Source organism: Poecilia mexicana, unplaced genomic scaffold (genome assembly GCF_051168715.1).
Source record: "Poecilia mexicana isolate PSO_F unplaced genomic scaffold, ASM5116871v1 scaffold_17, whole genome shotgun sequence".
NCBI lineage: Eukaryota > Metazoa > Chordata > Actinopteri > Cyprinodontiformes > Poeciliidae > Poecilia > Poecilia mexicana.
Window position 1 is genome coordinate 21,680,841 of NW_028263386.1, and position 18,335 is coordinate 21,699,175.

The following is an 18,335-nucleotide window of genomic DNA, read 5'->3' on the forward strand; positions in this document are numbered from 1 at the left end:
TGTGTCATTAAGGCTTTTTAATTTATTTATTTACTCGCTGCCTGACGGTAAGAGAAAACTGTGCCAAGCCTGATAGGTCATCAAGTTAAATCCGTTTAGCTTTCCAAGAGGAGGCGGGCAGATTTAGGCAGAGGGGGAGGAGGCGGGAGGAGGAGGAGGAGGTGTACAGCCCAATATTTTCCAGCTGAAAAACCTCCCGGGAGTATCACAGTACCACGTCTGCAGAGGGAAGAGGAGAGGGGGTCAGGATAGGCTGACGAGAGTCCAGCAGGCAGAGGACAGGAGGAAACAGAGAGCTTTCATTTGTGTGGAAACAAAAGCCTGCCGCAACATCTGGAGCAAAGCGCAGGCTGAACTCGGACAGCCCCGCAAGCCCCCTCTTTACTTCCTGCCTTCAGGAACGACAGCGAAGTTGATAACCGTGCGCAAAAAAAAGAAAAGAAAAAAAAATCAGTGAAAAAAAAAAAAACCCCAAGAATGCACAGACCGGAGATTTATCAGTTGAAATAACGCGAGTTTGAAGTTGCGGAGAGGCGCGTTTTTAATTTTTTTATTATTCAGTTCGTCTCGCCAAGTCGGTCAAGGAGCGTTGTTTTCTTCTTTCCATCCGCAGACGATGTTTTGACAAAGTAAAAAAGAAAAAGAAAAACAGGGGGAAGATTGTGCAGACGTGTACAGGAACATCTGCCAAAGTTAGGTGTCCGTTTTCTTTTTTTTTTTCCTTTTTTTTGTGGGTGAAGTGATGATACCAGAGGTGAGGTCGGTGGTCCGGCTGTTGCTGCTGGCAGTGGTCTGGGAGTTGAGAGCGCATGGAGCGACGCAGCGGCAGGTCAACCCGGAGGTGAGAAAAAACAAAAAATCAAGCATAAAACACTCCGATTCATTTACTTACATCCGCGTTGGGCAAGACAAAACAAGCCTCAATTAAAAGAGCAAACAATATGCGAACTGATAAAATCTAATTAGTGTGTAGCAATAATGCCAGAGGGAATGGAGATCACAAATCAGGTCTTAGGAAATACGAGGGTGACAGATTCAGATTATCTTGATTGTCATTCAACATAGCAATCGGAGATGCTCTGCAGAACGAAACGATGATGCATATTAGGTCACAACTGGGAACTATAACAGAATATAAAAATAAATAACATAGGATGAGAACCAGGTAAAAATAAAAAATAAGGAGGTATAAACAGAAGTGGAAACTTTTGCAATTGTAAGAAATGCGTAGGCAACAGCATGTGCATAACAATAGAAAACGAGTAGATCGTAGTCTTAGTATAGTCTTATGTTTCCTACAACTAAAGAGGTAAATGTTCAGTGCTTCATAAATGTATTCACACCAGTTTGGTTTCATGTTATAATTAAAAATGTGACGTGAATTCAATCCCCTCTCGTCTGACACTGCTAAATGAAAACTGAGCATCAATTTTTTAAAAGTCTTGCTGACAATTCTCCCTTGAAGTTGGGTCTTAAATTTGACGTTGCCACTTAAACACATGGAATTGTGCCGATCCAAACGCTTCCCTTTTTATCTGGCTGGATATTTAGGTTTGTTGTTCTGCAGGAAGATGAAGCTTCACCCCAGCCTAAAGTTTTCTGCAGCCTCTATCAGCTTTTCTTCCAGGATTGCCCTTTATTTAGGTCAACTTCCCTTCCCATGCCAAAGAAAAGCCTCCCCACAGCATCATTCTGCCACTGCCATGTTTTACTATGTGCTTCACCATAAATAACCTGAGTTTTGGTCTCATCGCACTAGAGTTTTGTCCTCTACATTAAATTTTTATGTCCTTCTTTCAAAAAACTATTTACTTCTCAGCACTCTACTATGCTGGATCCATTTTCTGTCGCGTGAGTTCCTGTCAGGGGCGACCTTCTACAACAATCAGGATTTGTTTGTGAATCCGTTTGCGTAAACACCTTCTCAGGCCGGGAATCAAAGCAATCCGTTTGATAGCTTTGTGTTTCAGTACATATTCTAATGGGTAATTATTTCTGTGGCGAAATGGGAAAAGCTTTGACCCTGGGTTAGGGGAAACAGCCCATAATGATGATAGCCTCATAAAAACACACAAAAAAAAAAAAAAAAAAGAAAATGCTGAGAGGGCAAAAACGCAAGGAGCAAAAGACGGAAGAAATGTGCAAGTAATGCATGAAGTTGTATTGTGGTTTGGGTCAGAGACGGAGGCATTTCTTTCTTTTTTTTATTGAAGGAGGGGTTGTGAGATGTGGGGGCAGTTCTGCTCGAGGGATGTGAAATGTAGGCTAATTGTTGACATATGTCATAAATTAGGTCTGAACTGGGGTGAGCTGGGTTTTCACAATCTGGGGGGGTTGACGGATCTCAGCAAATCCATCTGTGAAGGATCTAAATTTCCTCCAGAAAGCCACAATTTAGTTTAGATGTCTCTGCCACGACCCAATCCTATTTGTTTAGATTCTTCCGTGACGTGTTTATCTGCAGAATTCCCATGGAGCCACGGGGGAAGTTCAGTGTTAATTCAAGGAAGTGACTCGGTTGTGATACTTGCACACCTGTTTCCTTCAGAACCATCAGCAAACGCCAAGCGCGCACGGGAAAGGCCGCTTTTTTCACCACAAATGCGATCAACGAGTTATGACGATTTCTCCAAAAATCTTAGCGGCGCCAATCGTCTCTGTAATATCTGCATCCTGCCTGCGGCCTGCGAGGAATTGGAGCTGCAGCCGTGCCAGTGGAAAAAAACAGAGTTCAGTTTCTGTATTGACCTACATTAGGCTGGAGGCTTGAAAGACTGAGCTGCAAAATGTAAACTAAGACGGCAACCAGTGTTTTCCAAATGTTTTAGTTCCTCAAACCCTTTTTTTTTTTTCACGTTTCTGGATGGTTTTTAGTCTTACATACACATAACTACATTAGGAAATTGCACAAAATGGTATCTTACATTGAATGGCTTTCTACTTTGACGTCTCAAAATAAAATCCAGAGCAACCAGTTAATGTCAGCGGTCAGCAGACTCCACTTGTTTGTTAATTAATAAATCCAGCTGTTCTTTGAAGGCATCAGAGGTTTGTTGGATGAGATTAGAGAACAAGCAGAATCATGCAGACCAAAGAAGACACCAAGTAGGTGGAGAAGGTTGGATCTGGCCTTGATGGAGTGGCATTTACTGAAAGAAAACTACAAAAATCCATTTTCCGTTTTCCAAAAGTCATGTAGGGAAAGGTGCTCTGGTGAGCTGAAACAGAAATGGACGTTTTTGTCATCCAAGAACAGTGAAGCATCATGCTAATCCTTAAGCCTTAGATTGGGGTGGAGGTTTACAACTCTAAACATGGTGCTTTGGGCCAAAGCAGATTCTTGTTTGAATGGCCCAGTCAAAGTTCAGACCCAAACCCAATTTAGAATCGGTGGCAAGACTTAAGAACGGACGTGCACAGACAGTTGCACAGTCCAAATGAACTTGAACTATTTTGCAAACAGTCATGAGCAACACCTTCAGTCCCTTGAAGTGCAAAGCACATAGAAATCTACCCCCAAAAGATCTACAGCTGGAACAGCAGCGAGCCGTGATAGACGTTACTGACTGGAGGGATAAACTCAGGCATTCTGAAATTAATGTGCTTTGCAAAGGCACAGTTGGTCTCATGTTGCAATTCAACTTTAGTTACTTTAGTCTGGTGACAGGATTTGTAAAGACACATCAAAGTGATTATATCATCGCCTTCGTTACATTTGGTGATGGCAACATTATGCTACAGGGAAGCTTTTGATGTATTGTGCTCCTTACTTTACTAATACGCTTTCCAAAGGTCATTTAACTTGTTGCTAAATCTTTCATAAATGTGCTCATTTTTGTGTTATTTTTGAATGTCCAACTGAATTTCAGCAGGAAATGCTGCATGACAAAGATTTCCTGAATGAAACTGTTAACAGTGAGCGAGCGATCTATTTTGAAGCTCTAAGGACATAAAATTGTTAATATTTTGCAAACAAACCTTTAGGATTATTGTTACCATCGTGAGCGTGTTGAACATGTCTCACACAAACATAGCTTAAAAGCAGCAGGAACAAAATTAACCATTAAAGGAAAAAAAAAAACTCGGTTAAGTCTAATGAAGAAAGACTCAAGTTTCCGTGGACTTCTTGTTTTCTCCATTGTGGGCATTTTACTATTCCTCCGCAGTTATCTCAATCAGGCCAGTAGGTGTATGTTGGTCAGTGACATAAACACCAGGAGATAGTGTGGCAAAAAATGCCACTTCCTGTGGTCGGCGGTGAAGGAAGGAAGTGGGCCAACTTCAATCCAAAACCACCGTGCTGTGTCAGCAGCACTCACCAACTTTCAGGACGCACGCACATCCGTGTCTACACAAACACACGAAAACGTCTGCAAGCTGAGATCATCAACTATAAAGGATAACAGTCATGAAACGACATGATGAGGACAGTAAAGGGGCTTGTTGCAGGCCATGAGAAAGGAAGGCATTGTGATGCATTGAGGGAGTGAGGCAATGTGCAGGGGGAAAAAAAGAAGAAAAATGAAGCAGTTGTCTTACTGCATTAGACAGGATGTACATCAGTTACGCATGTGTGAATAAAACCAACTCCTTTTGCTTGTAAATGCAGTTCAGACAATTTGGAGGAGCAAATTTATGCTAACTCTCTGTTGGAAAAGAGGATAGAAGGAGAAAAGGAAGGAAGTCTGGATGGTTTTCAGACCAAGCCATTGTTTAAATCCTAACCTGTTAGCTAAATGGCAATTTCCTGGAGGAAAACCAGGAGGGGTCCCAGGATATGAGGAACCACTTAAACAAATTACCTCATCTCCTGAATGTAAAAGAAAAGCCCTTTAACAATGCTTTGCCATTGATATTTGCCTGGCATTTGCTTTTTTTTTTTTTTTTTTTTTTTGCTCATAAAAGACTGCTGTACGTCATATGCGTGTCAGCAGCAGATAGCAGATGGGGAATCCCAGGAGTCTACATGTGTGTCAATGAGGTCTTTTGTAAAGATGGAGAAGAAGTCACAAACGCCTCAGCTATGCTTCAAGCAAATCTTTATAGAGCAGGGAAACATTTCTGCCATTTCTGCAGGCTTGTGGTGAACACACCTGCCCACACACGATCAAATCCTGTAATGGACAGTTGCAAGGGAATTGGAAGATATAATTTCACGTCATTTGACACAATCCTGCCACCCTCTGTATAAAGGAAGGGAGGCGTAATAAGCAGATGTGCGTGCTCTGTTTAGCCTGCATGCCTCAGAGGGACTCCCATCATCGGTAACCAGAGTTTCTCTCCGTTGGCATTTAGCTAACGGAACAACTGAGAAAGTGTCCTTCTTGCTCCCTTTCTCATCCTATGCAACATAAACGCTCCACTGAGTGAGTTGGCGTGTATGTAAACATAAAAAACTTATTTTACCTGGGTCTACATGTGGAATAAAATGTACATTTTGGGAAGCGTCAAGTCCTGTCACGTCTTTGAGTCTCTGATTTGTGTGGTGTGTATCCATTGAGATGAAGGGTGCAAAGTTTAGAGAGTCAAACTGCTTGAGGTTCAGTAAGTTCTCTCTCATCAACATCAAATTTATTTTAACTATGCTAAAGGAAGAGGACCCTAAATCGTCAAATAATTATTGGAGTGACATTAAACACCCTGCATGCCGAGGTGACTGAGTCTTCATCAGCGCAGACAGAGTGTCTGCATACCATAGCATGAGATTAGGTTATGCTTTTCAGTCTCTATAACATTTCAGGAGTATTTGCTTAAATTTAGTAGAAGTTGTATTAATGTTTGATGGCTTTGCTTATAAAATGTTTTGACTACTCTCTGTGTGCATCTAGTGCAGTGATGATACGGTGTGTTCCTGTTGGAGACTCCGTCCAACTGGCATAATATTTTATTGGCATGCAAATGGGAATTCCTGACTCTTGAAATATACTGGTCAACAAATAATGCGGTCATATTGCATCTCATAGTTGCCAACATATCCAACAAATCTGATGAAACCTGGCTAACAGGTAATCACGTCACTTATACTACAGTAACAGATGCAAAGAAAAGTGATGATAGAAGTGCTATTTACTAAAGGTTGCATACTTTTCTATGCAATGGAAATACGGCGCAGGTAAAATGATAGTGTATCTCGAATCATGGGTGACATTACATCAAAAAAGGAGCATTGCATAGTTGGAAACCCAGTTATTCCATTATAAAAAGTTGCTTGTGGATAACAGATAACATGATCAACTACTACAGCTAATATGATGAAGAACATAAAAACCAATAGATCAAATACCCCACTTCTATTTAGAGTACATAACAACAATCAGGCATGTTGTAAGAAGTTTGGTCAGGCCTTTAAAAAGAGCAGGAACTAAAAATCAAAAGACTGTATAATCCCTACATGTCTCTTCTTATCCCACTGTAAATGCTGACCACTTCCTCTTCCCCGTTCTGCTTTAGTTACCAAATCTGTATGTGCTCTCAGAAATAGCAGTGTGTGACTGAATAAGACTTTGTGAAGTAACCTGAGGAGCTCATGAATGCCTTAAAGTTAAAACAAGTGTTCTCTGTCATTCATGAGTCTGTTTTTCTCTGAGCTGAGGCCAGTATTATGGGATGGGGGTAGCATGGGCTTTCCTTTGATTTCAGAAGACGTACGTCGCACACTGTCGACAAACTGTAGGGCTCGTTGTGACTCCTATCTGCGTTATCTGGACTCATGTAAAATTCATCTTTTTCTTGTTGCGCTCCACTCTTTCTTTCCCACTCTCGGAGCCCTGCTGTAACAGAAACAAACAGTGGGTCTTTATGTGTCCACAGCGGTGAGTCAGAACCAGAAAGAACTCATTCAGGGGTGAAGTCTAAACACTAAGACCTCCATGTCTTGCTAGGGTATACAGGGGAGGCAAAACTGGACCTTGGAAGACCTAAAACCTGCCATTCTGCTCTTGCCAGATCTCAGCCAAGGTGCATGAGCATATTTAACATAAAGCTAGTAAAAATAAATAGACCTGGAGGTCATTCAGATGGTGGCGATGCTATTAAAATGTGTCTACAGAGTTTCTGGGATGATGCTGCAGCATTGCAGAAGAGCCAGGACACTGCTAGAACAGTACTAGGCTACAACAATGTTAGGCTAACACAGAAGTGCTAGCTTGAAGAAGTATTTGCCTTGGATAAACCAGCATTAGACTACATTAATGCCATGTTAATGCAGCGCCGAGTGGTGCATGACTAAAGTGGTTCTAGGCTACAGGAATGCACGGCTAAAGCTACATGATGCTAAAATGGTTTTAAAGTGCAGCAGTGCTAGGTTGAAGCAGCGCTACATTAAGTTAGTTTTATATTATAAAACATTGCTAACAACAGAGAGTAGTGCTAGGCTAGGTTAAAGCAGTTGTTGGCCAAAAGTGTTCAAGGCTATAGCAGTGCAAAGCTAAAACAGTACAATGCTATGCTTGGCTATAGCTGTGGTAGGTTGAATCAATTCTATGCTGCATTTATGCTATTCTACACCAATTTAAAGATAAAACAGTGAGAGGCTAAAGCAGTGCTAGTTAAAAACAGTGCAAAGCTAAACTTGTCCAAGTCTATGCTATTGTTCAGTTAAAGTAGTTCCAGGCTAAAATGAAGCTGCGTTACAGCAGTCCAAGGCTATCGTCCTTCAAGCAGTGGCAGGCTGAAGCAGTTCCTGACTAAAAAAATTTTGAAAACACTTATGGTTAATTTTATCTTATCTAGTTTTTTAGCTTATTGTTGAATTTTATTGGAGATGAAGAGTCCAGACTATTTAAGATGTTTTGAAGCGATTGAGGACATCCATAAATCTGCTACGTCATAGTTTTGCAAAATGTTTGAGTGGACAAGGCATTAAATACAGCACAATGTCAGCGGAAAACGGGGGAAAAAAGGCGAATAAAAACATTTTGAATTTACTATTAGCAACCAATATCCTGCAAAGCAAAAAAATTAGCTGGTCAGGGTGTGGTTCCTTACGATTATTTAAGCAAATGGGTTTTCCATAAAAGTGGGGTAAGGGAGTCGAGGGGAGGGAGTGAGATGAGGAAAGGACAGAGACGTTAACGAAGGGGAGTTTGACTGAGGTTTGGATGCGGCTCAGGAGAAATTCCCAGTTAAATTACTGACTGACGCTGCTGCTCAACTGGAGACATCGACTGGGGTTTGCCCAGGGCCTGACTCTCACCCTGGGACACTCCCTTGCTCTCTGCTCTTCTGCCTCTGCTATTCTCTTTTTCTCTCCACACTGCCCTTACCTTACCCACAGCTCCGAAACCCCACCATTCAAAACAAATGACCTTGTGCAATTGTTTGCCTCAAATCAAACTACTTCATGCAAGGATTCAAATACAGTATATTTGAGACATAAAAGAGACCACCTAACCACAGCCGAGATCACAGGGTTACTGCGTACAGCACAAACGTCATTTACCATTGTTTGGACAGGCCTCTGTGTTATTTTCTTGGTTCTGGTTTAAAAGGCAAAGGGTGTAGGAGAAGCTCTGTGGGAGAAGTGAAGCTGGCTCAGATGCCAAACTAGCACAGAATAACTTAAAACTTTAATAATCAACCTCTTGAGGTGATTTGTATGAATTCCAGCCCCTGTGGCTGTTTGTCGAAACCCAAACTGCCCTTATTAGAGGTTTCGCTCGGCATTAGCGCACATATCCACCGGGGTGAGTCATGTTGATGGTTGAATAGCATTTGGCTTTAATAATTAACTGGAAACTGGCCAAGCGCTTGGAAATGGTGCAACTCCTTCAGGCTAGAAAACACGGAGAAAAATAATTTAAGAGCTCATTTTTGGTTGTCAGAGCAGAATGTGTTTTCGCTGCAGCCAAATAAAAACTTCCTGAACTTGTACTCCTTGTAGCCTCCCTCGTCTCGTACAGTACCATCCACCTGGCAGGGTCATCAACAAAAATGAGCTGAAATGTGTTTTTATTTCTTAATTATGTTTTATCTTGGATAAAAACAGGAATTTGTGTGTTTGTGTGTGTGTGTGTGTGTGCGTGTGTGTGTTTCATGAGAAATCTAATGAGTTTCCTCTTTATTTATTTTTTTTAATTTTGCCAGTCATGGCTGCAGCAGTACGGCTATCTTCCCCCAGGAGATCTGAGGACCCACTCCCTTCGCTCCCCTCAATCCGTCTCCTCAGCCATCGCTTCAATGCAGAGGTTCTACGGACTCACAGTAACCGGTGCCATCGACGAGAATACGATCGCGTCAGTACCGATAAATAAAGCAACGCACAAAACATGACAGGTGCTATTTCTGACCTTGAGCTGAACGTTGCTTTTGTTTTAGTTTTTGTTTTTTTCCTCTCTCTCTCTCACAGGGCCATGAAGCGGCCGCGCTGTGGGGTGCCGGATAAGTTCGGAGCTGAGCTGAAGAGCAACTTGAGGAGGAAGCGTTACGCCATCCAGAACCTGAAGTGGCAGAAGAACCACATCACTTTTTCGTAAGTCAATGAAGCCCCGAGTGGGCCAGATGAAGCCATTTTTAAGTAGAAGAAATAATAATAGACATAATTTAGCGAATGGGATGTAATCTTTCTTAAAATCCCAATCAAACTCGTGCTCTGTGCAGCATCCAGAACTACACCCCGAAGGTGGGCGAGTACGAGACCTACGAGGCCATCAGGAAGGCCTTCAAGGTGTGGGAGAGCATCACCCCACTCCGCTTCCAGGAAATCCCCTACAGCCACATACGGGACAAAGTCGAGGAGTTTGCCGACATAATGATCTACTTTGCGGAGGGTTTCCACGGCGACAGCAGTCCTTTCGACGGCGAGGGGGGCTTTCTGGCGCACGCCTACTTTCCTGGCAACGGCATCGGAGGAGACACTCACTTTGACGCAGCCGAGCCGTGGACGACTGGAAACCAGGATCTGTACGGTGAGGCTCCGAGATGCCTGAAGTAAAATAAGGATTTTTTTTTTATCTCTGTATAGATTCTCTGAAATCTGATGAAACATGAAAATGTTTAAATGTTGGGAGTAACTTGTTTGTTCAGAGTCTAGGCCTTTCTTTCTTTTTGCTGTCACAAGCAGAACCTGGTGCAGGTCCAGACTTGTGTCAGAACTTTTGAGGTAGATGAGGCTCGGAGGAATGTGCTTATTTTCGAAGTGCGGAAACCACAGAAATGTCCACTGTCAGCTGTTCAAGTCAAACTTGTGTTCACATGACTTTGGTCCAATTTTATTTTGATCCACCGGTGCGATGTGAAATAGTAGCGTGCTTTTGAGTCATCTCTAAGTGAGGGAGCAGTTCTGTTTCCTCCTTCTCCCGTCTAAAACTTCGCTGCACCAGAATAAATGCTTCACTCTTCCTCAAAAATGAAGCGGTCATTGTAACGAGTCTTTGTCTTCCAGGGAATGACGTCTTCCTCGTGGCAGTGCACGAACTGGGCCACGCTCTGGGTCTTGAGCACTCCAACGACCCGTCGGCCATCATGGCTCCGTTCTACCAGTGGATGGACACGGACAACTTCCAGCTTCCTGATGATGACCGCAGGGGCATACAGCAACTTTACGGTGTGTTGCAGGCACAAACTACTGCACACCTTTTTTTTTTTTTTTTTGCAAAACAACTTGCCAGCTCCCCAAAGCCCTGCTAAAATGTTTAATTAAAATACTCTTCTGTCCCTGAAGAGTTGGTAAAAAAAAAAAAAAAATCAAAAATATAAAAAGTATAAAAAACAAAATAAAGGACTAGGTGAAAACACCAACCAGAGAAGGTGCCAAATTTGACCTTAATGGAAGAGTGACGAGTAGAAAGGGAATAAGCAATAAGAAGGGACATGTAGACAGTGTTCTTTCTGGTCAAATGAGGTCAGACTTGATGTTTTTTTGACCACATAACATGCAGAACTCTGTGTCAAAAAACTAATTCTGCACAACTCCCTGAACATCCTCCACACTGAAACACAGTGGCAGCAGTCCCAGATTTTAATGTTCTTCTTCTACAACAGCAAGGAAGCCACTCAGAGTTGGCCAGTTGAATTATATATGGGGCAATCCTGGGAGAAGTCCAGTTAGAAGTTGCAAAAGACCTATGGCCTCCAGAAGGACTGTAACCCTGAATGTACAGCTACTGATGCATAGATGCAATGCATGCTTTGTGTATTTGGTTGGCCAAACCTAGATCCTATTAAAAATCTGTGGTGAGAGTTGAAAATAGATGGCCATGCTATTAGCTTGAGCTCTCAAAGGGCACAGAATTGAGTTTCTGTGTGTTTTAGAGCAGGCAGAAACAAAAGACTTGCAACGGCTAAGAATACAAATGAATGCCACAGTTTTTCAGATTTCCATTTGTGAAAAAAAAATTTGCCAACCACTTTACAACGATTGTGATGAACCACAGTTCCAAGGTATCTGCAGGTTTCAGCAATTCAAATTTGAGATTTTTTAAGACATTTTTAATTCCACCTTGAGTTAAATTTGAGACGACTATGAATATTGGGATGGTTTGGGGATCCGACTAGATTACAATCAAGCACAGTACAAACAATCAAACTTCTGGGGTTTGTTTGGAGCTTCGCATACTGCATCTGGCTTTCCCCAGCTTTAACCACTGTAGTGCCGAGCTTAAAAGTTTTTTACAGAATGGACGTAGCCTTGTGAGTCAGTGGCAAAAGCAAATGTTTTTCAGTCAACCGGCCATAAATGTGTACTTGCACACAAAAATTTAAAAAATGTATTAGAAACTAGCTAGCGGTAGCCTCAACTGCCTCGAGTCACAGAGTAAAGATGTTGGTGTGCGACTCAAACTTTTGCCTGAGAAAAATCAGTTGAGGAAAAAAAAACCTAGATAGTCATGTGATGACAAAATTTAAGACTTGTGATTAAAGTATTTAAGACAAAATTACCTTAAAAAAGTCATTTTGGATACATGAATTTCAGACTTTAAAAGACTTTTAAGGATGCACAAATATCCTGAGTTTGAGGCAAACTGCAGAAATGTTAGTTTTACGGCATTGTGACTTAAAAGCTGAAGTTACAACTTGGTTTTCTGATAGATTAAGATGTCTTTGTACTCCATTAGGGTCTGGATCAGGTCTGCCACCCCCTCCATTGACACCGTACCCACCTGACCACAACCCTCAGCCCACCTACTCACCGGACAAACCTCACTTTGGTCCCGACATCTGCGATGGACACTTTGACACCATCGGGATCTTTAGAGGAGAAATGTTTGTGTTCAAGGTGAGATCCTATAAAAACTCCCTGATTTTGGTTGTTTTTATTTACTCTTGGTCTACTATAAAGCCAAGTCTTTGTTCAACATTCCAGGACAAATGGTTCTGGCGAGTTCGAAACAGCCGAGTGTTGGATGGATACCCCATGCCCATTGGTCACTTTTGGAGAGGATTACCCACTCACGTAAATTCTGCTTTTGAAAATGAAGAGGGGAAATTTATTTTCTTCAAAGGTCAGGCAACATACAGAGAGTAAACCATTTTTTTGTGTAATCACTAGACGGCTAACAGTGCACATGTCTCTATCTCTCTGCAGGGGACAGGTATTGGGTGTTTAGCGAGTCTATTCTTGACTCTGGTTACCCCAAGTATCTGAAGGAATTGGGCTCTGGACTTCCCAAGGATCGGATAGACGCTGCTCTCTTCTACACTCCCAACGGACAGACATTTTTCTTCCGAGCTAACAAGTTAGTCAACATCTGCGTGTGGCCAGTTAAAATAAGCATCTAAAATAAATAAGAGCTCCAGTTAAAATGGTGGCAGTTCAAAGGAAAACCCCTCTTTTCCCACTTCCCTAAGACATGATTGATTGTTGACCTTACAGGGTTTAAACAAGAAAAGTAAATGACTGTGAATTAAAAAAAAAAAAACTGATTCTTGTGTAAACACAAAAATAAACTAAACCCTTAATCAAAAGCCGTTGGTATAAACCCCGTGCCCCCTACAAAAGTCAGTCATAGGTGCAGTAAGCCACCTACATTGTGGCACAGGCCTCAACATGAGATGCAAGCAGCAAAGATTTCCTTTCTTTTGTCCATTTCTACAGTTCTGCAAAATGACAACAGGGAGGCTTTTCCTGTGCTTACAGGGAGTTTTAATGCAAGGTTCTGTGAAGTTATGCAGAAAGTTTGTAGAAAAGTGAAGGAACAATCCTCAGTGGAGGGCTACCGTTGTCCCTAATATGAGCATTTTAATACAACTCAAGCTGAAAATATCAATACCCGTTGAATGAAACACTTTATATTAGTCATGTACAATGCCATAAGCAACCACTGTTGACTTTGCTGCTGTTCCCTCAATCACTCACCGCTGCAGCCTTTAATTAGCTGAGGATGCCGGGTGTAAACTTTGGGATTTTGAGACAGGTGGTCAATTGTGCATCATTGTCAAAATCAATTAATCGGCATCATTTCTTACAGTGACAAATTGTTCAGTTGTCGCTTGTGAAAGTGGTAATATTCAATGGTGCAGCATTTAACCCAGAGATTTTCAGGTGAAGTTATTTTATCCTCTATACATGTAGCTGTTAGCCTTCAATCTGTCTACTGTGAGAAACAGAGCCATTAAACTCAGCAAGGGATCCAAACTGTCACATTAAGCTAATCACAGAGGAACTCAGGCATGGATTCATTATAAACCCAGTTTGGAATATAAATCAGAGATTGAATTGGGTCAAAATGAATATATAATAGTTTATCTGGGACTTCAAGTTCAACTTGAAATGATGAAATAATTCATTTTACAAGCTCTATTCAAATCATTAAAACCAGGTCTTGTATTGTTTAATTTAACTTATGTGTAGTGTGTCAAAAAAAAAAAGTTGAACAAAATATTTTACAAGATTGTTTAAAACCACCAACCAATATAATAAACACAGCAAAACATAAAAAAACAAATGCAGTAATAATGACCCAAAACAAGCTAAAACAAGGAGTAATGACCTCATGAAGACCCGAGGTTTCATTTGTTTTCATTTAACTGAATGAAAACAAATGTGAAGTTTACCAGGTGAAATTTAAGACTGGATAGATTCATAAGTTTGAATAAAGTTGGGTATATTTCATATTTTAGAGGGTGCCACTTCAAAGACATTTTTCTTATTCTTTTCTTTTGGAAACAGAAAACAAAACTAATAACGCTCTCCCCTTTAGACCAAAAGTACATTAAAATCTAAATGAGAGAAGGAGATCGATTGGGTTGAAGTCTGTAGTTGTGTCTAAAAGAACTAAAACAACTAATCGTGCTTATTGAACAGTTACAAGAAGATCATGAAAACTCATTCAAAGGATAGATTTGTGTTATGTGAGCAAATTCAAACTTTACCCAAACACTGTCATTAACAAGACAAGTTTGGCCTAGACCGAGGGCAATCTTTTACAGTTAAACAGAAAAAGTAATTTAGATGATAGCCTATAGTTAGAAAGACCATTTGAATCATGGGAAGGATGTTCAATCAAAAAAAAAAACACTAAGTAAGGGAAGAATGTTCTGGCACGACTAATCCCACTAATCATCTAATTCAGGGTCTGGCTCTTCCTAAGCAAATTTTATATCCTATCCAACGTATGTTTGAAGTCAGGTTTCAAGTTTTGGTGTAAAACATTTCAGTTTTGAAGATGTGTGTGTGAGTAGTAACTTACAGCAAATGTATTTCCTTTCCTTCCCATTCCTCAGGTATTACCGTTTCAATGAAGACTCAAGAAGAGTTGAAGACGGTTACCCCAAATCTATCGACATGTGGCAGGGCGTTCCAGAGAACGTCAAGGCAGCCTTTATGAGTAAAGATCAAGGTAAGGCCAACATATAATATCAGTTCATGCTTGTTAGTACTTGTCAGAGGTTGTTTTTAACATTTCAGTCTTCCGTCCACTAGCGTATACCTACTTCTACAAAGCCAACAAGTACTGGAAATATGACAATCAGAGGATGCGTGTGGAACCTGGATACCCCAAATCGGCGCTCCGTGACTGGATGGGCTGCCCCAACGAGGATTCCAAGACAGACAGCGGGAGAGGCGGCGGCGGCCACGATAAAGACAAAGAGAAGGAAAGAGAAAGGGAAAAGGAAAAGGAAAAGGGACGGGAGGATAAGGACAGAACTAGAGCTAAAGACAGGGAAACGGAGAATAAAACGGAGACAGAGGAAGAGGTGGATGTGACCATTATTGAGACGAACCAGGGGAACGGAGCAGTGGCTGTGGTGTTGCCACTGTTCCTGCTGGTCTGTGTGATTGCCACATTGGCAGCCTTGGTGTTTTTCCGTATGTATGGCACTCCACGCCGAATCCTGTACTTCCAAAGATCTCTACTAGACAAGGTGTAGGTGGGGGAAGAGCAGAAGGAGCTAGGAAGGAGGGGAATAGGACAAAATGGGAGCAAAAGTTTGACAGATAGCCAATCGAGAGAGAAAGAGCCGAAGGAATAGTGCGAGACTTTTATTTTCAAATAATCCTACCACTGCCTACTTCATCCATCTCTTATCTCTTAACCACTGTGTTTTCCTCTCCTTTTCTCTCCTTCCAGTCCTCCTGTGGTAACTGACGCCAGCTTGTTGCTGTTTGTTTTAGCCGTTTTCAATGTCTTACTTGTAGTTTTTGCCAATGGTATGGTTTGTGTTCTCGTGAATTCCCAGTCTGAAGCTTCATCTCCACAACGCAGAGTGAAGCATGTTTTCTTTGCATGAGCACCCACCTCCAACCAGTTCCTTCTCTCCTCTTGTTAAGCTTGAACACACTCACTAAAACACACACACACGCACACACACACACTTGAAAGCCACATTCAAATAGTTGCTGTATTTCTTGGTCTTCCACTCAAACAACATGTTGGAGCCAGTTTGGACCATAAAAGGGAAACAAGCCATCTGCTTACGTCCTCATAAAACATGACACACACTCACGAGTTCAGTCATTCACAACCGCTGATTCGTTACCTTTATGTTCAGTGATTAATTTTGTCGAGAATGATGTTGTCATTAGCATTATGACTGTTACTATTATTGTTGAATGTTTTTGTTTTTCTTTTTTGTAAATTGACATTAAAACGTCCTGCTGGACAGAGACATACACTTTGGAAAGTGGCCTTAATTTTATACATGTGGGGACAGTGAACAGGGGAACGGGGCTATGTATGCTTGAAACTTGATTGTTCTTTTTTTTAAATATACATTGACTCTATCTCAAATGAAAATAAATTGAAGATTTAAGAAAAAAATGACTCCTTTTTTTGTCATTGTACTTGAACAGTTTTTTTTTTTTAATTACGGTGCTACATTCCTAGTCAGGGGGTAAAAGTAGTTCAACGGTGACAATAATAGTAGTGATTATGATTATAATGACAACTATTTGGTTTTAACAAGACTGTGTGTACTTCCTCTTTTCCCTTTTTCTCTTACATGAATAAAGTAATTTTAAAAGGCTTTCTGTGCTTTAATTTTCACTCAGTAAATTTCCTTTTTTTTAAAACGCTTACTCATAATCCAGCTCTCACCTGGGTGCTACAGCTGAATCACTTGTGCCGATCGTGTCTCTTTTCCATCTGGTCTTCCCCACTCTCCCTGGACCTCCAGGTTTCTTGTTCCCCAACCGCACCACTGCAATACTGGGGCTCAGGAACTGGCAGGAACTTTAACTGGGTTGGAAAATGCCGAGTGGATCCAAATCTTAAGTAGAAACAGGGATGAGGACGATTGTATAAACCTCGTTGCTGCACAGCAGAAAAACATATCTAAACTATACAATTAAAGAGACAAAAAGAGAAAGAAAGAAAGTGTGTGTGTGTGTCCTTGCCTTTCCATGCTTATGGGGACGGTTCGTGGAATGTAAGCACAGAATAATGAGGACGCTGAAAAGACGGAGGACTTTGTTTTCTGTGACTTAACACTTGAATCCAGAGTTTAAAAATCAGCCAAAAGTTTGTCTATTTTGAATAAATCAGTGATTAAATGTAGAAAATAAAAAAGACAGCAATACAGATGCACATGTTTGTGTTTTGCCGAGATATGAATGTGTTACAGGTTTTTAACCCTTTTTACTCTTACAACCACAAGCTTTCATATATTTCATATATTGTTACTTTGTATAATAGTAAATGCTAAACTTTCTCCCTGACCCGTATGTCTGGTTTGTTTCTTGGTCTTCATCAGAATCAGAATGCTTTATTTAGTTATTGTACAAATACAAATAATCTTGTCCCACACTGTGTCCAGTGGATGCAGTGAGGGGCTGCAAAAAAAAAAAAAAAACCTTACAACAACAGTAACATGATGCTATTTCTAGCTCTTGCTAGCTAATGGCAATTCTTTAATGTTCTTTATCAAACAGGTGGGCTCTATTTATGATTTAGTTGGCTTCTGAAAAAATCTGGGTTAATGAATTGGGTCAATACCAGCGTACCAGCACTGGTACTCGTAAAAGCATGCAAATACTCCAATATCAACTCAAGGGCTAAAACATACAATAGAGCTTAGATCGGGCCTAACAACATCCAGTCCAACTTAGCCAGAGCCTGATTCGACCAACTAATTAACATTAATTAAAGACCTGAGCCCAAAGTAAATCCCACATATTATTTTAGGTAAGCTTTTACTACTTTAGTTTTTAGATCATAATTTGAGTTAGCAGTGTAATTTCTCCCGATTTTAGCTTTTGTTCAACATCTTCCACCTCCATCTTGTCGCTTGTTGTAACAGCAGAGTGAGTCAAGCGCAAATCTTCTGGGACGTGTGACTGATAGGAGCGGAGCAAGACGGAACTGCATGCACATTGTGCAGTGAACTTTTGCACCTTAATGTCTTTCTTTGCTCAACATGCTCCTCTATTTAGACTACAATAAGTAGATTAACACAACTTTGTTTCACATATTCTCATTAAGGGAAGAAGGGAGAAGGTGTCGAAAGAAGGTAAGAAGTAACTTTAAGTTATGATAGCTAGGTGGTGTTGACATAAAACCTGTTTAAAAAATGGGTGTCTGGCACGCTTTATCAATGAACCCCATTTTCAGCTCCTTTTAATCCCCAAAAATTGTGTTGTGGTGAGGATGGGTAAAGGTTATAAGCCCAGTCTCTACACCCAGTACTTCTGGGTGGTTCTTCCCAAATGTTTGCAACACTCAGGTTGGCTGGCTGACAGTCATTTCCCCAAATATCCCGTTTCATCCCCTATGTCTACTCAATGCATGGCAAAAGTCATTTTCATCCCAAATGTCCTGTTTTATCCCCAAAGACCACTTCCCAAATATGCCATTTAAAGGTATACCCAAATATCCTGACGCCATCTGGTGGCGATTTTAGGTACTGTAACGCATCAGTGAATTCCACCAGTAGGCAACTTTGTGTGAAGGCAACTTTGG

At 41.1% G+C, this 18,335-nt stretch overlaps 1 protein-coding gene across 1 annotated transcript; it reads left to right on the plus strand.

Annotated features, from left to right (window-relative positions):
* The first annotated feature begins 113 nt into the window (after window positions 1-113).
* On the plus strand, window positions 114-16,404 carry mmp14b (matrix metallopeptidase 14b (membrane-inserted)). Its single transcript, XM_015002204.2, has 10 exons — window positions 114-841; window positions 9,085-9,233; window positions 9,347-9,469; window positions 9,598-9,905; window positions 10,382-10,543; window positions 12,054-12,214; window positions 12,302-12,440; window positions 12,524-12,674; window positions 14,662-14,777; window positions 14,861-16,404. Exons 1-10 carry the CDS (start codon window positions 743-745, stop codon window positions 15,307-15,309), a joined length of 1,857 nt encoding a protein of 618 aa, XP_014857690.1. The 5' UTR covers window positions 114-742; the 3' UTR covers window positions 15,310-16,404.
* Window positions 16,405-18,335: the final 1,931 nt, after the last annotated feature.